Below are 22,079 nucleotides of genomic sequence, written 5' to 3' on the forward strand. Positions count from 1 at the left end.
CGTTAACAGAGGCTTGTGGGCTTTTATGAATCCCATGAATATTTCTCCCAGCTTGATTGCTTGCTTTCTCACCCTGCAGCTCCTCCTGATTAGCTAGGGATCAGGTGGTCATCTACCAGATCCAGCTGGAAGCAGTTGGCTAATTTCTCTAAAAGAGGTCAGGTAAAAAGAGACCATTTCTTATGAGTGACCTTGGGAGGAGAGAAATAGAAAACTTAGAAGATAAATATTTTAAAAAATTAAGTACAACTTTTGGATAATCAGTAGGCCTGAAGGGTTCACTTTGTGAAGAAAATTGCCATGTATGAGTCTCCTCAGCATTACAAATTATCATAAACACATTAAAACTCTTCTGTCACTCATTCGCTTTCCTAGATGACTGACGAAAATTGCCATCACTGTACACTGGTTTGGGGCTGGACTATCCAAAATTTTACCTAAAATGCCAGGGTGACAAAGGGAAACTTCACAATGTAAGAAGAGTAAAATTCCAGTGAAAAAGAGCATGAAGGAGTTTAATGTCCCGTTACTGGCTACTTTAAACCCATTGATAGATAGATATAAGCCCTTCTATACCATTTGTTCTGCCTGAAGGCAAAATAGCAATTCAGAAAGTGCATCAGGGCTATAAAGTCTTGCAGGGAACAGAAAGAGTAAAAAAGGCCAACAGTGAATTTTTGGCCTTTTTGGGTTTAAAAGGGGGCTCACCCAAATGTGATGGATAAAACCAACCCAGCACTAAGACTTGATACTAAGCGTCTCTGAGGCTGGTTTACAACTGCAGCATAAATAACCCCAGAAACTAAGGACAATCAGAAGTTTTAGTTCAGTTACTTGGATTTTGATTTTTCAAGGAGAGGGGAAAGGAGGGGAAGAACCCAAAAGCATGAGAACGACACATATACTCAACCTGGGCCCAAAAATACCATCAGAATGCTCCATTGCATGGGAACCCTAACAGCACTGTTTAATTCATACAATGCTGTCTAACCTTTGTGATTACAGAGCTATTACACTGTTTTTTAACTCAGTACTCAATGTAAGCAACATTTTGAAAATATGCTAGATTTTTTTTTCTTAAAACACTATGATGGTTTTGGAGTTGACATCACTACATTGCTTAGCATTATGTTATTGTAAGGGTTTTAATACACCATCTCAAAATGCTTCTCCATAGATATTCAGATTAAAAAAATGGTAAAGTAAGATATTATAGCTGTTCAGATAAAGTACTGGCTTGGCCAAATATCAGATGCTCTATATGGCTTTTTTAGCCCCACTCAAGCATGTTACTGTACCCTAGGAAACAATACACTCTACACCTAGCCCTAAAGGTTTTAAGTTTTATGCTTGATAACTTGTCATAACTGATTGTTCAAGAACACCTCAGTTAGTTAAAGCATCTTCTGCTTATATTAAATACAGATACAGCAGAAGGAGAATAAACCCTCTTGTTCAGCAGATGGCATGAAAGGAAGAGGATTAGGGTGAGACAAAAAAACCCCCATTCTGTATACTCGGTGCAAATGTGTAATAGCAGAATAATGGCTCTGGATCAGCCATGTTGGTACAGTTGCCAGGTATGATGAACAGGGGTATTGTTGGCAAAATATATCAGCAGTAAATCAGTTTGAAAATGCAACAGGAGTTCTGCACCACTTCCACATGCAGTGGATAGGGGACCTTGCTTAAAATTATAAACAACAAAACACATTGCAACAGGTTCTGGTTTCAAGGTCTTTTGGGTTTTGGTTTTGGAGGTTTGTTTTTATAATTCAGATGAACATTATTTATAATTCAATAGGCATGGTAAAAAAGATTGGCTTTGCCAGATAAGTTAAAGGAAGTTAAGCAATTGCTTGACATCTTAACACAGGAAACTAAGTGGATAAAGAACATAAGCCACTCAGTGTCTGTGGGGAAGAACTGTGTACAAATCTGAATTATTTACTGTTTATACTCACTGCTATTAGTTTACTCAGGCAAGACTTCACAGTCACACCAAGTCAAGACTATAATTTGCAAAAATATTTAAGCGCACCCTTTAATTAAAGCATTCAAGCGTCCTTTAATCCAATAACATTTGTAATAGGGAATAAGAATTCTCCGCGTGCTAAATGCTTTACTAAATAAAAGGAGTTTATTTTAATACATGAACGTACAAATAAGTAAGTCTTCTTACTTACAGTGAATCTTATTATTTTGGATAAGATAATTCTGCCATTTTTTTAAAGTATATTAGGAATTTTGTCTACTACCCATAAATATTCCATCCAGAATCTAGTACAACATTGTCTGTGCACATCACACACAAACTCAGAGCCCATCCTCTCTCATGAAAGTTCTCATGGGGAGAACAGATATCTAATCTTATCCTAGAGCAATATTTCAATACGGAACTGAAGTCCCATGGTGGGGGAGTGATTGTATTTCTTAGCAAGGGTAGACAGAGGAACACAAATTCAAAATGAATGCAGTTACACATCAGCTTCAAACAAAAAGTGTAAGAAGTAAAAGGGGAAACAAAGACCATCAGCTGAATAAAAACATTGAGTCAGACATCATCTTCCACCTTCTTGCCACATAAACTTCTATACAATAACCTTTTATGCTCCCTGATATGGGAGTCAGAGTGCAACTGGCCGAGTCAGAGGACAAAAACTCTGTTTAAAGCAATCTGTAGTATCTTTTGCATCATTTCTGAATTTCCCTAATGCAAACCTGTATACAAGTTTGCCATCTTGCACTGTGGAGATAGACTTCATATTATTTTGATTAATAAGTATAACAGATTATCAATTCAAATTGCCACCACATTCTGCTTTTTTGGAAGTGAATTTCCATTTGAGTACAAACAAAGTAATTTTCTTCGTTATTTTTCCTTATCCTCACAGACAGGAGGGTGAGGTGTAGCACATCTGCTAAAATACTGGTTAAATTGTCTTGGACAGAGAGGTGATTTGACAAATGCACAAAATAGGATTTCTTTTTTTTTTGACAGTAAATGTCTCAGCTTCTCGTGGAGTATCTACACTTGGTGCAGTTCTCATCTTGTTCACAGATTTTGTATTTTGAAACCTTTAGAAGACACATAGGTGAACATTTTTTTATCTAAAATTAGTTCAAGCGTCAAATCAGGGACTAGTACCGACTAGTCCTTGGGAAAAAAGGGGAAAAAGGAAGTTGTTTTATCAAATCACTTTCTCCTTTCATACTAGGAAAGGAATTGCTTGCTTTGAACAAACGCCTTTTGTGGTTTTGCATGTTAATTTCCAGTAAAAAGTATGAAAACTTTAATTCAAAAAATGCATGAAGGAATTTTCTTTGCTGATTTGTTATGGAGAGAGAAAATAAAAACTGCACATGCCTCACATAAAAGTAATTGCCTTCAGATCAAATGGGACTGTATCCAAGTAGTAAAAAATGTGTATATATATTTATATATATGTTATGGCTTTTCAGATAGAAAATAAGAACATTTTTCTAACCATATGAGTAGTGAAACAATGGGATAGGCAATCCAGGGAACTGTGGAATCCATAAATAGTCAAGAAAGAAATGGTACCATGCCTCAGAAAGATGATCAATACAACTTTGATCATCTATTGAGGTTGATCCCAATCTTCAATTTCTATGAACTCTGAGAAATAGGAGGAAGACTGGGGATAAGTTGCTGGAATTATATTTTTCCTCAGAGTCAATAAAACTTGTATCAGAAACTGAAATATATTTATCACAAGTCTGTTCTACTTTTCCCAAACTTCTCAGAGCATCCCACTAGTTGTACAACCTCATGAGCCTAATTTATCGGAAAGCAATTTAATTGATTTTACATCAACGGAGACAGGATCAAAAATACCTATTGGTTTTTTTTTTTTTTTTGCTACTCAACCTAGTAACAGCTTGGAAAGCCATTGCAGTAAGATTTATAATACTTTTAATTATTTATTGCATAACTCTGTCAAGGTCTGAGGCAACATAAAAGGCTTTTCCTTAGCATTACAGACACAGCTGTAATCAAATCTTACTTATGCAATTGGGAAAAATAAAAATCCTGTCAAGGAAATCCTGAACAATACATTTTCAAGCAAGAATAAATAATTTCTTTATAAATATATAACAGAATTTATTCATTACTGTTTCAATATCAAACTACTACAGAAAACAAACAATTCAAAATGCACTCCAGTTTTCTGGTAGAAAGCATTCAAATTCCTACAGTTTTATTAACCTTCAGATGCCAGTAGCATATACAGGTTTTCTTTTCAAGGACCATGTAGTCCTCAGTAAGTGGTATAGAAATGTTATTGGGAACGAATATGAGGCCTTGTCCTTTCCGGATTGCTGCTACAGTAACATGATGGTCAGCAGGAGAAATACGAACTAAATTGCTTCTCTCTTCAGGAATGGCTTTATACAAATAGCATAGGCTGGGAGAAAAAGGGAGAAAAAGATATAACTTTAAATTTTGTTATTTGACTGCCTGCTCACATTCAGAACTGAAAAAAACCCAAACCACAAGAACAAAAAAACAGAGAAGAGAGAAGAATATGCTCTTTAAAAGGGTACATTCATATTGTACTGTAGTTGGATCTTTAGAGTATTGTTTGCTTATCATTCACATGAGAGAAAAATGAAAGGAACCTGTTGCTAACACAGAAATGAGATCTATACTTATATCAGTGATGAATTCCCCCACCCCTCAAAAAAAGAAATCCCACACTGGGTAGCAGGTAGATAAAGGAAGAGCATTTCCTGGAGAGAAGAGGACATGAGAGGGACAAATGGGAACCTCTGAAATGTACTTATTTTACATAAGTTTGAGAAGAATTTCTGTAAAAAGAAACGCATATCAAAGTGAAAAAAAGAAAGTAAAATACAGCTTTTTAACTGCATTAGACATAATTCCCAGATTTCCATAGACTAACTAGGCCTGGGCTGACTCTTCATGTTAATCTAAGATCATAACTTCTGCGTCAGACTGCAAGGAAAAAAATGGCGCAAGATTTTTTTAAGAGTTCATGAAGTGGGAGAAGCTGATTACCAGTATTCCGTATACATTAAGGGCATGGTAGTGCTTCATGCGCTCTTCTTAAAAGCTGAAACAACAGAAACTGCTACCAAAAGACACAGTGGTGAGGCAGGGCAGGTAAAAGATGAGAAGAGCAGTAGCGGTGGTGAGCAGAAGAATGAAGCAGCATAGCAAGCGGAGCAAAAACCAGTAACATCTGGCAGAGTGGCAGAAGCCCCAGGTCGCAGCACCAAAGCTCTGGCAACTTGAATTGGGCTTTGTTGAATTGCAGGACTCCACAGTTCCCAAAAGTAAGGAAGGTTTTAGTTCAGGAGTGGGGAACAATCAGCTGGCCTAGCTGTTGCCTTGCGAAAGAGGACTGCAAAACTATTGTTATACTTAAGGAATTAGCCCTTACATTATTTGTTTAATAAAATATTATTTGCTGAGGTAATTAATTTGCAAGAAGAAAAAATGAGCTCAGTGCTCTTGAGATTAATTCTTGCAGGTATCTAGGCATTTTACTACATATCACTTGAAATTTCAACCTGGCCCTTGCTGTTGGCAGTTGTGTCCTAGCAGAAAAGGTGCATTACACATCTAACAGCTGGAACAATCCAGCTCTGCTTATGATAACTTTTATATCACTCATTTCATTTTGGTTATTTGAAATCAAGACATGTGCTTTACCTTAAATATGTGCATTTTCTCATTCAATAATTAATTCCTAAATCTTATAGCCTGTGCTTTATGGAACATTAGAGTAGTGTATCCCTCACCTTTTTCACCCATTTGAAACATTAAAAATGCAGCCTCCAAATTTCCAACATATGCATTGTGGAGTAAAAAAAAAAAAAGTGTGGGGTGGGAAAGTGATTGCTTTAAAATACATCATGAGGTTACCCAGTGGCATTGTTGTGTTTCAGCAGAAGGGTGACTGCATATGAACTTTGAAAAGTAAATTGTCTGAAGGCTTGAACAAGCACTTCACAAAAAAAAATAAGAATATTTAAAAAAAATCTATGGCTTTTAACACTTGCTGCAAGTACTACAATGGCTTGGCAGGCAGACTGACTCATTCTACCCCCTTTCCCACTTTAATAAGTCTATGAAAAAAACTGAAGAAAAAAAAAGACCATACTATTTGGTATGTCCAGTGTATTTAGAACACCACAGTGTACAATGCAAGATAAGCAGCAACACATGCTGTTTTGATATGAGTTGCTCTATCAGTACAGCAGAGCAGTAATATCCTCAGTAGCATTCTGCAGGCTGAGCTGAATCTAATCATAACTCCGTAGCCAAGGGATGCACAGTACATCTTCTATTTAGTCTAACTACTTATCACCAAATGCCACAGCCACTGGAATGCTTTTTTCATTTAACATTAGAACAGACTGGCCGTAGACCATTAATCAGAGCCAAATGCTGAACGAGCAAGCATGTGAGAAACAGAACTCAACCATAAAAAAGGCTTCACGCTTTGATTTATTAACTGAACGACCTGCTAGGATAAAAAGGACCTACTATGGAACAAGATTACCTGAAAAAAAAATCTACTAATAGTGGTGAAGTGTTTGTTTCAGTGCTTAAATAAATTAATTCATACAAACTGCATCAAGAATGGCATTCTAATAGTCTCTAGTACCAGCGGGTCTTCTATAATTAATGCATATGTCCAAGCTGACCTCTTGGAAAAGCTTAAACTAAAGTGTTACTAAAATGGTATATACAGGAACTAAACAGCTGCACAAAGTTAATGCAAAATTACAGTTGCGTAGGTACGTTTTAGAAAGCCAGAAATACAAAATGATAGGGTTCTAACAGCTGTAATTAACACGAGACTTTTCCCTCCCCCTCTTTTTTTCTTCATTCTAAGACGTATTATAATCATGTGTCATTTACTGCATACCATCACAGGAAAACAAAGAGGATGTGCCATGGAACAAATCTATTAATAGGAGTTCTTTAATTTTTTTATTTTCTTTTTTTTCATGAATTCAGCCTAACCTAGCTCTAGAAGTTGGTTTTGTGGCTGTTGCACAAGGAAGATGGAATAACCTGTAAAAAGGAATTTAGTATGTATGAGTTAACAGTGTGCAATAGCGTAGTCACTCTTGCACTAGAAACACTACTCCATGATGCCTATCCTACAGAGAAAGGATACATGAGCTGTCACAGCTCCCAGCAAATTTAGATTTAGCCTGTAACACTCCTACCGGGGGAAAAAAAAAAAAAAAAGAAAAAATTATATCCATTCTTACATATGGAGATAGTAAATATTCACAGTTAAAGTTTGAGGCAGACCCAGGAACAAGAACTATGCCACCCGATTCAGTGACAAGGCCATCCTTCTTCCTTCTGTAAAGCTGAGAAGAGTGTTCATAAGCAAGCAGAGTTTGCACACTAAGGGCCAAGAAGGTAACTTCCTCAGGTAGTATACATGTATTTTATTGCTTTTTCAGGTCCACTTGGATCTATACATTATAAAATACAGTGCCATATTTCTCAGATGATAATTAGCTTAATATGAAACTGAAGCCGAGTATGCAAATAATTACCTGGTTTAATAAAAACAGGCACCCCTACCCCCACAAATTCAGAGATACTAGAATTATCCTCAAGACAAGCAATATAAGCCCAGGGAACTGTATTAACATGTTAAGATATAGCAAGGTGCAGTTATGGCAGATAAACAACAGAAACTCAAGTTATGTCACATTCTTGGGATTGGTCTACCTAAGTCCTTCTGCTTTACTTAAAACATAATACATTCTTTTTCTACCACACCCAAAATAATACTTTGAATCTCAATGCTTTTCTCCTTTTCATGTTTTCTGTTGGCAAATCAGACACATTACTCTTCTGAAAACTGTTTTAATACTACATATACCGCTGCATATACGCACCGCTACTGCACTTCCCACTGACTGCCTTTCCCTCTTCTTGTAAGATACTGCTAGTGCTGCAATCATTAATGTTGCCTTTTATCATTCATTTTGTGGTTTAAAACACATTCTTCATTTGAAGGAGCCTTACAACTGACTGACAGTCTTGTGGTAAGGAGAACTAAACTTAATGCTTGACCTGCTATGAGCACAGCTCTACACAGCCCTTTTCCTCCCTTGCCATTGATCCACCTATTTCTGAGTAACAGGAGTCTAATTAATGCCAACTACTTTTCAAATCCCTGACACAAATTTGAGTAAATTTCCTTTAATAAAGCGGACTGAAATTTCCAGTCAATATATGCTGTGGAATCAAGCACAGGCAGATGTGGAGACTCAAAAAATCACCTTCAGCCATGAACTGAACAGATTTTCAACTAATTAGTTTAAAATATTTTCCATTTGAAAGAACAACTCATCACCTACAGAACACAACTAAATATTTAACCCAAGGCCCACATTTATGCATAATTCAGCAGGAAACCGCATATGCCCATTGGGAACTTTTTTGAAAAAGTTAATTTGCTGAAAACTGATGTTTGGATTCAGCCAAAAGTATTTGCTAAATTTCTTTCATTTTGTTTATGTCTGGGTTAAAAGAAGCAAATAAAAATATATTTTGAAAACCAAACTTCTAAAATTACAGTCTCTGTTTTTCGAAATCTTATATAAATGACAAAACTTAACTAACATAATCAAAGGATAGACTTCCAAGTTGAAAATCGTGTTTGTGAACCAAACCAATACCTTCTCATTTTATCATAGACAGAAAAAAGTTTCAAGTATCAACCCAAAAAGTCTTACATGCACACAGCTTTAACTTTCAGATGTATAGGAAGCAACTCCCTAAAACTTTCTTTCTCACTGAGAAAAATTTAAAAATGCCAAATACCATTATGTAGTTTCATGATGTATTTATGCAGCACACAGTAATTCTCGATTCTACTTTTGTCTGTATGATCAAAAGCCCCCGAATAAATCCAGTCTTTGAGGAGAAAGAAGGGGACCTTTAGCAACCGTGCTAAGAGAGCAAGCATACACACCTCCCTACCCCTCCATTACCACAGGTAACAGAAGAACAAGACATAAAGCAGAGATTAACTTAAATTGCATGCTCTGTTTTAGAAACATTACCAGAAATTCCACCTTTTAATTTGTCAACTATATTTGGAACTAGAAAAGCAGAAAGAAATCATCTTTCCTCCTACTTTCCAGAGGAAAAAACCCCACTTATCTTGTCTATTTTGTTGCCATTAATTCATCTCTGCATTCATTTGATATGCTTCAAGTTACACAAAGTGTTTCTGCACATGTTTAATTTAATTTCTCCTGTACTTTCTTAAACAGTAAACCTACATCTTTAAAATAGTTAAAAGCCTCACTGTGTATTGTTACAATTGAGAGAAACTATGGCAGAGGACTCAGACTGCATTAAGAATTGACATCGTACATAGCGGAAGACTTTCTGCATAAGGTTACATTTGGCATTTCAAAATGTTTTCCATTTTTGATATTCATTCTAATTACAGAGTCTTGATTTTTTTGCTTTAGTTACATTTTCAGAATACATTTTCCAAAATCCATGATGCTTTTGGTAAATCAGACTTGTTGCTGATAGAAATCACTAGTAATGATGATGAATCCTTTACAATAGATTCATCATCCAGATGGTCTATGAAAATGCATGAAACACACTTAAACTTATTGAAAGAATCTATCCTTCAATATGCTTTGAGAGTCTTTGCTAAAAATAAATAAATGAATGAAAAAAAAAATCCCTACATGATACATTCAGGTTTTACACTAAGCAACAAGAAACCTTCTAATCAATTCCTTTCCTTCTCTCTTTTCCCTTTTGCTTGTATCAGTTGACCAAGAAATATTTGAAAACATAAACTGTTCTTCATCAAGGCATTCAGAGAGACAACTACCCTAAAGGATTATCATTAAAGGACCTTCTCAAAATGGGGATTTAGTTCCTGAACTTAGTTCTTACAACTGTGATATTAAGCTTCCCTCAAATGATAGGTCTGAACTGAACTATGCCAGTGGGCTAAAATTGTAGTCAAGAATCTATCCTTTTATTGATATCCTTACTAGCATTTTTGAGATGTGTCAGTATTATCCACTAAATAAAACATATATGAAATGAAAAAATGTTACTTGAGTATATGACATTGCCAAGAAATGCTCAGGGTCTCATAACTTCCATGTAAAACTTCAGATTCCTCAGAAAAAAACAGATGAAAACATGGTCTGTATCACAGTTTACTACAAACTTTTTAAAAAGTTGACAGTTGTATAAACTGGGGAAAAAAAGTCATTTAAATACCATACTGAAGTGGCAGTATGTTAGCAACTTGCTTAACTTACTGATTAGCAGCAGCTAATTAAAATGTCAGCCCTCTAGAACTTCAACAGCTCACAGCTTTCACCCTTCTTTCTGAAGCATGTGAAGTTTGGATTTCTTCCCAGTATAACTGCTTTAGTAAAAGCTAGGAACAAAATATATTGAAAAACAAATAAACTAACACATTATTTATTTAGAGGCTTCTTTTAATTTTTGCGTGACAATATCAAAATTAGATTAGTCTCTCAACTAAAAAAATCCCTGAAGAGTGACTCGAAGTATTCAATAACCAGAATAGCCTTTCCTCAAAAGAGCAGGAAAGCAGATCTGGGAGGACAAGGGAATCACCATCCATTTAGTGTCTGCACCTTGCCCTCTGGAGACTGTTCCTTCCCCGATTTATACACCAGTACTCACTGTGCTTCAGGATCAGTTTCACCTTTTCTAAGCTGCCATGGAACAACAATGCAAGGAGCAACTAGAAGCATCAGCAGCCTCATAGACATTGACCAAAGTTTCCAAAACACATACATGCTATCCAATTAATCAGCATGTAAAATAGAAGTAATATTTGGGGTAACCTGAAATTACTTCAGCTATCATTTAAAAATATAAAAATATAAACCTCTTTTAAGAGTAAATTAACTGACAAATACCAAAAGCAAGACTGTCTCCATGTTTTAAGAATACTGATAACGCAATTTAAAAATATATTTTGATTTTTTTTTTTTAATCTGAGCATTAAAGTTAGTTTGTTTTTCCATTGAATTTCCTGGCAAGTCTTACTATTCACATTTCAACATCACCTGCAGGCCTTTTAGTTAAGATTGCCTAAAAAAAGAGTTTGTTTCCAGCAGACAGCAGTTCTTGTAGACAGCAGAACTTTCATGCAGGTTGGCAGAACAAAATGCCACTCCTAGAAATATGGTTTCTTTTTTTACTTTCTTTTTGTTAGAAGGAGGAGAGATTCTTCCAAATACCACTCCACTGCAAGCATGGAACGCGGACGACTTTGTGTCACATAACCACAGCCAAAAGGTAGCCATGTTCCTCAAGAAGCAGTGATTACAGAGCAACATTTGATGAGCTGGTGTCTATAAGGCAAATTATAGCAAAACAATCTTATATCTCTGCCTTTTCATATATATTGATTGGATGTCAGACAAATCATTTCACCACTCCAATAATTTTCCTCTGTCAGCTTGTTTAATGAAAACAGGAAGAAGAAAGGAAAGTCACCTTACACATATTTAAGTCATAAACTGCATTGAGATAACTATACTAGACTTTTGTACTTGCAAACTTAATTCATACCCTCAAAAGAAAAAAGCTATGACAGAAAAGTAGGTACAATTTATTGGTTTTTTAAGGAATGATTGTTAAATCCAAACACCTTGTTGGCCTTTTGAAGGCGAAAGGCTAAAAAATACTCCAAAACTGCATTGGTGAATTTAACTATGTCCTCTGCTAAACTGTATTTTCCATACATGAAAAAACTATGTTTACAACATCAAGTCAAATAGAAGCACGTAGATAGTATCATATAGCAATACATTATATATCATCTTTGAAGAACCTTAACAATTGCAATGTTAAGGAAAGCAACTGGTGAATTTTAGAGTGTAAAGAGCTTTCTAATTTCTTTGGAATGGCATGCTTGTGATTATCATCACGGTTATTCTAGATGATGAAGTCTGTAACACACAAGGTTACTGACTAGTGTGCAGGTAATATGTGGCACCAGCATACTACGCTGATACCAAATTCCCTCAGGTATTATGTAGATTAGACCAAAAAAAGTCTTGGTCAATCATTTGGCAAACCTTTAAAACTGAAGTTCCTCTTACGGGTCTTTTGACCTGGATTCAGGTTAAAGAAATGTCTTCCTTAAATCTTTAAAAGAAATAGTCTTTAAAGCTAGTTGACAGCAGCTTATTCCATGTTTTAAACTTAAAAGATGACACAAAAGTAGTAACAAAAAATTCCCTTTTGTCATTGCTTCTGAACTGAAAAGTATAGTCTTGATATGCTATAATTGCTGTCAAATACTTGTTCCAGCTCTTTTGCCACAGTTTAGTCAGGATTAATTTCCCCCTTCTTCTTTGAATTGTGATTTTCATAGCAAAACAAGCAACAACTGGAAACTGAAATACAAAAGAAAACAATGTTTCTTTGTGCCACTGAGTCAAGCAGTACTTGCCCTGAACTGACAAACTTGATCATTTTTACACCTATCACAAGAGACAACCAACTCAATTTAGATGGTCTATAGAGCTCTCCCCTCCTTCTGCACACAGACAGGTCTAGTCTGAAGGTCTCTCAGCTGTTTGTTCATTTAAAACTCTCCCTGCAAATGAGCCACATGTTTTAGAAGACTATTCAGATAAAATTCCTTTTCAGAATTACTACAAAATATATTTCTCTTAAAAAAAAAAAAAGAAAATTAGTATCTATAGATGAATTGCTATTAAATTTCACTTGAGAAAGACAACAGGGTGCTAACAGTGCCCAAAATCAAAACACTTTCCTAGACTGTAAGTGACAAACTAAAAGACAGATTTGAGCTGAGACTGCCTCTCACATACAACCTGCTCAAACCGCCCCCCTGCAAAAAAAACCCAACCCAAAACTTCTAGAGTCAAGTTTCACTTTTTTCCACTTACTTCCAGGCAGCAACTCTAATAAACCCCCAAGTATTACACATTAAATACATTCACCAACATCAGCACTTCATCACTAATACTGATGCGAAGCCACCGACAGATCTTCACCACCATACAGAAGGGGTAATAATATACTTGGGACTATCACAAGTTAATTGGCAGATGGCATCTGCTTCTTGGTGTTTTCTTTAAATTTTATTTTTGCTTTGGCTTGTTTGTTTCTCTCTTTCCTTTTTAAAATTGTGAAAGCATTGAGATCAACATTCAATACAAGGGGAGAAGGTACTAGAGAAAGGAGAGTTTGGTCTGTTAAGAATTTGACACCATGCTTCCCCCACGGATGAAAATATAGAGAAAGATACTAGCAACTTTAATAATTTTTGTAACAGAGCACTTCTTAAAATTTGAACATTAGTTTCAAGCTAGAATATGTATCACTGGTTTACAGTGCAGTCACAGACATTTCTTGCTGAGTTACTGGAAATACAATTTTCTTTCTGTCTGTCGTAGTAAAAAACAACATGCCAATGCCTAGTGCAGAAGGGTACACTGAAGATCATTTTCGGTGCTCTAATGAGTCAAAAAGAAGTATTATGAACTCTGTTCCCCCTTCCTTGGCCTTGCTGGTAGTCCTTAAAAATTAGCTTACCAATTACATTTAAGTTGTATCACTGATGAGTTTTCAAAGGCAGGGAGGCAGGGAAGAACAGGGGAAGAATCTAGTTAACTTCAACCACAAGAACTGCCTCAAATCTTTGCTGTGAGTACTGAGACCACAGAGTAATTGTGCTTTAAAAAGGAAGCTTGACTCTGACTTACAGCCACACATAAACTCCTTTTTACATATAGATGTAAGTGGCAAGACTTAGTTCTATCATGTGCACAGTTTTCCGACAGAGACAAATGCTATACAGCCACAACCTTACACTTCCTGGCTTCTTCTGCAGCAGTGTAATATTAGGTTGTGACTGGAGATCCAGTGGGGATGTGTACTAACCCCAAATCACCACTTAAATAATACTGTGAGATGCCATTTCACAATTCGAGGAAGCAAGTTTGTAGTCGTCCAGGGAAAAACTTAAGCACTTGTGAAAAAAACCAAAACAAACCATATTTTCTAGATACCAGGGTTTAAACTTCTGGAGAAGGCATCACTGAAAAATCTCTCTTTCTAAATCAATATTTGAGAGTATAATAACCTTATTTGTGCTTGGCACCTGACTCCAAACCGATATCACTGTTTTCATTAGGACATCCAGACCGTTAAGCTTGAGCAAGAGTGGCAGAGTCAGATCATCGTCTACAGCGCTTTATATTTACAGAGAAATGTGTTTTAATATGTGAAATATTTTATGTAACTGCAGTAGATTGTAACCATCTCTTTCATATTATATATCCTTTATATGTCGTCTCCTTGACAAGCAATGATTAACGTTACATTTTAGAATTTTTAATCATGTCAGACTTGCATTAAGATAAACTGATGAACATTTTTCCATTTTACAAAACAATACATTGTAAACTGCATGAAGCATATTCATGATTAATGCTATGAACAATTAGGTTATGACTGTTTATTGAGACCTTGGCTACCACTACAGTTCCAATTATATTGCAAGTTCTCAAATTCTTTCTAAAGGAATTGCAAGTTCAGAGGCCTAAATTAAATTTAGTAGATTTGTTTAATATATAATGCTGACAGAATTCCCAGTGTATAATCCTATCTGAAATATGGGATAAGTAAATCAATATTTTAGTATATGCTTCTTTCGCTGCACAACTTTGATTATATTTATCTGCATAAGTATCACAGAACTAACTTTTTCATAAGCAATAGGGAATTACATTTAATGTCGCTATCTGTATGATGCTGCCTCATGTCTTCTAGAGGCACTCTGGCACTAGGCTTTGCTTTGACAAGTTCTTCTGAATTTAAGAATGGGCACTGTTCAAAATGATAAGGATTAACCACAGACATTTGGGGGAATTATTCTACTGCACTTTATTCTCAAAAATTCTTGAAGAGAAGTGATGGGAAAAAAAAATCAACAGTGCACAATTTCTTTAGGTCACATAGAAGTCAAATCTCAGGTATTCACTACTTTTTATTGCTGTACAAAAGCACTCTTGATTCTTTTGCCTCCTTTTAACATTCCACTCCAAGAATAGAGAGTTTCATTCTATTTCCATTTTAATCACAAACATATAAAGTTCACTTCTTTTTCAATGTCTCCCTTTAGTTTGTTTATAGAACTAATCTGTATGAATGTTTGTTTGTAGAACTATAGAGCATACTGTCTGTTTGTTTATAGAACTAATCTTTATGAAATGCCTGCACTGAGGCATGTAAAGGTCAAGATCTTTAAAATCCCCTTCTCCCGGTCAAGATAACATTTTGAAGAAGCAGAAAGGTAAAGACTATACTGAATATAGGAAGGAATGAAAATCTTCATTCCTTCCCTCCACATAAGGCTTCCACATGCTATTTAATTATACAAATAGGAGGAACAAAGACTGTGCAAATGGCTCGATAACTGCTGGGATAACCATTGGGTGATACAGTACATTCTAAAAGTTTTTCTCCTCTGAGATCTTATTAGCAGACAGGAGCAAAATGGCTCAACAGTCAAACATAGAAGTATTGACAGCTACGTCTTAGAAGTCACTTCATCAATTCCTTAACCAATTTCTTTTGAAGACAAACGTTTTTATAAATTTATATTTAGTGCTATAAACACAGCTCTTTACTTGTTACCATTCTCTCAGAAATTTGCTTTCAATTACACTGAATTTTCAATGCCCCTCATAGAACATAATCATTTCAGCATACACATGCAAGCAGTCAAAAATATCTCCAAACCATTATAAAGAAAAAGAAAAAAAAAAGACAGTATTTAAAGAACAGAAATTGAAAACAAAAAACCACTACAGAACTTGCAGTATGCAATCTTTCTACATTACTTTATAGGCTATTAATTTCATTAATAGAATTGATAAAAAATTTTTCAGAAATTAAACCTTATTTTTTTGTTTTCCATCAGTTCTGCTCAGCTGGAAATCTTCCATTTTTCCATTCCTCCAGTTCTCTTTTTGCAGTATTTTACAATGGGAAAGCTCTCACTTGTAGTTAGATATAGCTTTTCATGATCAGAAATAGCACCATATTTAAATATAAACATTCAATCTGTACTTCTTTAAAAGGCCAAGAATTATACAATTGAATCCTTCCTCTGAGAAGGGCTGTAATTCATCATTACTGCTATTACTCGTTATTGATGAGCACATACAGCTGAGAATTTCTTGAGGGAAATAGATAAAATAACTTTCGGAAATGGAGTAACAATGACATTGACTGATTCTCTAGGGCTCTTAGTCTCACTACGCAGGACAAAGATAGAGGTGGAATCAACAGAATTTCTTCTCATGGATGCTTTTGAATTACTGCCTTAGGCCTTCATGACTCTCTACTGTGAATCTCATCCTTCATGGGAGCATTCAGGGATCGCAGACTCCTAGTTCTGCACAGAAAGCCTGGAAAATCAGTGGCCATTGGTGCCACAGCAGTTGCCATGCTCCTGAAATGAACATCTTGACAGACATGTCCTTAGAGTCCTCCCCAGACAACCAAAGGGAAGTAGGGAAATCTCTGATGAAATGAAGAAACTTGCCAAGTCAGTAGCTGATAAATGGCAATATCAGGGGCTTCAGCATCCAGGATCTCTACTCTACCCAGAGATGCAGGCATATACGCTGCCCTGATACAATCGGTGTTGCTGTAGCTGGACAAGTATGCATACCACTAGCTACCTAGGTTATTACTACACAAGTTGCATTTACATAGGGTGCACTCACAACTCTGAACTGCAATGCAAGAACGCTCTTCTGATATACATAAGCCATTGTTTACTACTTACTGAAACAAAAATTATGACAGATGTACGATTTGTATTTGTTCATAGTTCTTACATTTTTTAATGCAAATTAAGCATATTCTTCATCAAGGCATGTCATCAGTTGTATTCCCAGAGGAAAATAAATTAATAGAAACAGCTCTTATTTTAAATGCTGATTTCTTGTCAAAAAGATGACATGACATATAAGGTCCAATACAGTCAGTTTCTCTGATTAGCTTATTCTGTTCCCTGTTCCCTCCCCCTCCATTGTAATATCTGACTGACTTAATGGCTTACTTCAGAAAATGGAAAGAATTAAACTTTTTTTTTTTCCTCTAACGTATCTATCACAACTGATTAGTCAGGAATTACGTGTTTTTTGGTTTTGGTTTTTTTTTTTTTTGTAAACTTTTGCATTCCTTTTCCTATATTTCAATCACTGGTTTTGAGGTAATGACAGAATAATATTCAAAGAAAAATGGAAGTGATTGGGTTGACTAAATTAAATAATTTTCATTTAACACAAATAACCTGTGGATCCCCAAGTCATTTCTTCTTTGCAAGAAAATGACCTAACTGGGATGGCATGAATTATCTGTTTCACCGACCTTGCATTTGACTACTAAGAAATAATTCATTAAATTATAACCATTTGTGCTGGTATTGCATCATCATTTCTGGAGATGAAGGGATCACTCACATGGCATTTTTAACCCATCTGTGTGTCCAGTTAAGTTCAGAAAATGCAAGTTGTTGATTCCAGAGTTGGGTTGTTTGGGGTTTTTTTCTTTTCTAAATCAAAATGACACAGGGTTTGAAGTCAGAGAGGAAAATCCAAGCAGAGTGGATGATAATTTCCTTTCAGTGGTGGCTGTACAGTAGGTATTCTGTTACACAAGATACAGCTGGGCATAGGTGTAGAAGCTAATTGCTGTCTTGTGCATCTGTGCAACAGTATCAGTAAGATCATGGCAATATCTCAGAGAAACCTGTGTGCAGCCCACTGGACCTTGCTGTGATAAGCAAAACTGATAGCATGTGATGTGGGACTGCACTGTTAATTCACAGATTTTTACTAGGGTACAGAAAAAATATGGCTGTTGGACAAATTAGCTGTTAAGGAATTATGACTCCAAAGACTGCTTTGCATTTTCTCCACCAGTAAGAAACAATATCCTACAGCATTCTTAACAGAGCCAGAAACTGTTATCTCTTTCCAAGAAACTGAGTCACAGAGAAAATGAAATACCTGTGAGAAAACTGGAAATTATACTTAACTCTATAGACTCCCAGACTGCTGCCTTAATTACAGGCTATACCACCTGTGATATCTTACATTGGTGTACCTCCTTGAGGAGCTTATTTCTTTCTGTAACATCATTAGCAGTGGAGTAGAATATATATATACACACATATACATATCCAGTAAGAGTACATTGCTTCTGTGTTGAGAACAGAGTAACTATCCACAAGGGCACTAAAAAAAGACGATCTGATGTCCAAGTCTAGATGTAATCTTATGCACATTTGAAGAGGCTTGACTGGATTTTGTTATGTGAAACAGCTTCAGACGTGCTTCTCCTATTCTTAACACACAAGATATGTATCTTCCAAAAGTAAGCACCTCATCCCAAGAAATACCCACCAGGAATACATATCACGGGTCTTTAGATTACCAGTGTAGCTACTAGTTAATGTGTCTTCTGCTGTAAAAGAGAGTCCCACTCTGTAGGATATCAAAGCTATCAAAGAATGTTAAATAAAAGCTATGTGCGGCACAAATGGACACCAGACAGATTCAGATCCTCACTGATGGAACAGTGACAGTAAGCAGCAGCTACGGTGTGATTGCACGTGTACCATCCTTTGTTTTCTCAGGTGAGAAGCCCACAAGGGTGTCTTCCACTCAAAAGGACTTCAGCAAATAATTCCAGCTGGAGGAAACTGACCTTGGAAGGATCCATACGATGAGCAAATTCCATATAAGTGAGAAGTTGAAAAAGTAGTACCAGTTATTGCAGCCTCTGTCTCTGCAGGAGTCTTTGAATATTAATTACGTTTTGGTTACATGTAAAGCCTTGCCACTCCATTATTCACTTCGGTCCTTCTCAAGTACCATCATCATGCTAACAGAATGTGAACTAATGGTAGAAACACCATAAACATACATTTGAACCTCAGGTGGTCCAACAAAGCCCCACAAACCCAAAAGTAACATGAGCTCACTTCAGCATTTATATGCAAGATCATTTGTAATTTTAGAGCCAAAAAAGATGAGCTAGAACACCTGAAATAAATAGAAATAGTACCATTTTCTGCATGTCTTGCAAATGGCTTTTCTCTTTATCTTTAAAATAATTGAACGATTTCCGTTGAGGAGAGACCACTCAAATTCAGGAACACCAGTTTTAATTTGGTGGAAAAAAAGGGGATCAAAATATTTGGCCTTGAAACAGAATTAGCTATGGAGAAACTAGCACCTCTCCATAATTAGATTTATGAAATTCACATTCCCAGTGCTTAGGAAATTGTAAGCTTTACAGATAAACAGCTAAACTGAATTAAAAAAAGACTTCACTCCTTTCTTCTTTTCTGTGTAATGAGCATTGACTGCCTTTCCTGAAATGTCCTGAGAAGCCGTTTCACTGGTGTTATTTCACGCCTTCAGATTGATTTTTAAGTAAAGGTTGATTTCAGCTATATTTTGTTTTGTTATTAGGGACAGAAGTTATATAGTATGTTCCAAAAGAGTGCACTGAGATACTCTAGCTTTGCATTTTTATTACTATATTGTGATTTTTGAAGAAAAAAAAAATCATTAAAGGTTAATTTAATCTAATGAATAATAATGACAGATAGAAATCATTAAAAAAGATTTCTTAAATGGTCAAACTCAGCAAACACTATCACAAGGAAGCCAATAAAAACATAAACAAGTCAAAATATTTTAAGTATTATTATTATTATTTCCAAGAACAGAATTTTACTGGAAAAGATATTCACATACTAGGGTGTTCTACTACAGTTATAATGTTAGGAGTAGGACTGGGAATTACAAAGCTACATAACATGTTTTGCTAATTTCTTAGTCAACTCCATTCAATGGCTTACATTATATCAGCAATGCTATAGCTATCCTTCAGATAATCATAAGTATTAGTGTTTATTTTCCAAAACATATGGGGTCCACATTACATATTTAGGAATCAAAAGTACATTGCCAAAGAGTCAGTGCACATCCCTCAAAAAGGTCCATTCTAACCAGATAACGTGTGATATTCCCTACATATGTGCATGTTTCTACATACACGCTGCTTCTATTTTGTACATGCTCTCTTAGATATTTGTCTTTTTACACTTAGCAATTAGGAACACAATTAACATTGTTCTGACAACTCCTAAGATGCCTAGAATAACTTCATCCCCCTCTCCACCTTTTTTCATCCTAGGCACATGTGGGAGGGAAGGATAATTTTTTTAGTTAGTGATCAAAAAGATTTAAAAGAGAAAGGGAAAAATGGTTTATAAAATTATCATACACTTGAAATATTTTACTGGTTCAGGCCCATGCAAAATTAAGTACTTACCAAGTCTTACGAATCTGTCAGCTGGATTCAGTTATAGAGGTATTTTGGGGGAGGTATTGGTTGTCTTCTGACAGTGGGATCAAGACAGCATAATTTATTTTATAATAGTAGATTAGCCTTTGTAAAATAATGACTTTCAGACACTGATTAAGGTGCAATTCAACTGCTGTTTCCCTTTCTTCCTTTTAATTTAATTCATCTTATGTTGAATAGTTGTAAATTATATTATAAAAGAAAGATTCAAATCTGAACATGCTCTGATGACAGAAAGAGGAACACAAACCTTTCTTTGCACATACGGCATACAGCACGTGAAGGTACATGAAAATTACATTACTCACTGTAACAAAGTGTCCTTCAGTGTATCTGCAAATACAATTTGCTCCCATTTTCAAATAATTTCAGACTGTCAGAATGAAATGAAGTAGCTTTAGCAAGACTAAAGGATTGGAGTTCAACAATGGTAAAAGGGTCAAAGTTTGTTTCTAACATAACCTTGGATGTTCTTGGCAGTTTTAGGTACTGGACTCAGGTTTTATCCACTGATTTAAGGACAACTCAGCTTCAATTGCAACATATGTCCCTTTGGAAACCAATACGTTTGCTTACAATTGGTCACAGTATAACAACTGATTTCAACATGAAAAATATTTTGTTAATAATATTTTTGCCCATTTCATTGTACAATCTTTATATAGCTATTTGCATGAAACACATTATTTTTATTTTCACTTGGCTGTTTTCAGAGATAAGGTATTTGTGCTTGGTCTGACCCGTCAGTTCAGAACATTATGTCCTTGTGACATGCTGCAATCAAAAAAGGCTGTTAGGAATGCTTTTTAGCTGACTTAAAAGAAAAAAATAACCATACAGAGAGAGAATGAATAAACCTCTTCAATTTGCTCTGAACTTAGGTATACCTGAACGCATAGCATCTTTTTGAATGCTTTCATAATCATGCCAGTCCTTCCTTTTCAAGCCATCAGTCCAGGTAAAGAGCTGTCCGTCTCCCAGCCCCAATGGAAGTGTCTGTGAAAACAGTAAACAAACAAACAAACAAATATATACATACATATATACTTTGCATTATCACAAAAGAACATTTATAACATGGCACAAGCAAATAAAACATTCAGTTTATCCAATGCAAATATTGAAACTTTACTGAGGTAAATGAAGCTATTTTTCTAAATAGTGTGAGAAAACCATGAATTTAGTTCTTGACAAACAATTAATTGAAGTATGTCAAACAACTCATGCTTAACATTTCTCTTTCCAGTAGTGTCCTGCTATGACTGCTTGGCAAGAAGCTCATGGAAGTTAAATGGACCACTAAAACTGAACAGGTTTCAAAAATGCCTCATCCTTCAACTCACGATGTACCTTGATTTTTTCCTTAAATTATCACTTGTGCAAAATTGGCGTTATAGTTACTCAGCACCTTTCAATGTTCCCCTTTAATTTTGCGGTTTGGTGGTTTGTTGGGGTTTTTTTTTGATAGCTAATGATGAGTTATTGCTATTCACATAAGGCCAGGCTCACTGCATCAGAGGCACAGAGCAAAGAGACCCTCAAAGCACTTTCAAATCCTGTAGATTTTTCCTCATGGTAAGAGATATGGGGAAAA

At 35.6% G+C, this 22,079-nt stretch overlaps 1 protein-coding gene across 2 annotated transcripts in view; it reads right to left on the reverse strand.

Moving 5' to 3' along the window:
• Positions 1-22,079, reverse strand: part of GALNTL6 (polypeptide N-acetylgalactosaminyltransferase like 6) — a 491,552-nt gene that overhangs the window by 292,492 nt on the left and 176,981 nt on the right. The window contains exon 5 of one of the 2 annotated variants that reach the window (XM_050896088.1): positions 21,373-21,437. In XM_050896088.1, the coding sequence (XP_050752045.1) occupies positions 21,373-21,437 (65 nt within the window). Of the gene's footprint in view, positions 1-21,372; positions 21,482-22,079 lie in introns of both variants that reach the window. The other variant, XM_050896087.1, reaches the window with a different exon arrangement.

The sequence above is a fragment of the Gymnogyps californianus genome, chromosome 4 (assembly GCF_018139145.2).
Source record: "Gymnogyps californianus isolate 813 chromosome 4, ASM1813914v2, whole genome shotgun sequence".
NCBI classification, from domain to species: domain Eukaryota; kingdom Metazoa; phylum Chordata; class Aves; order Accipitriformes; family Cathartidae; genus Gymnogyps; species Gymnogyps californianus.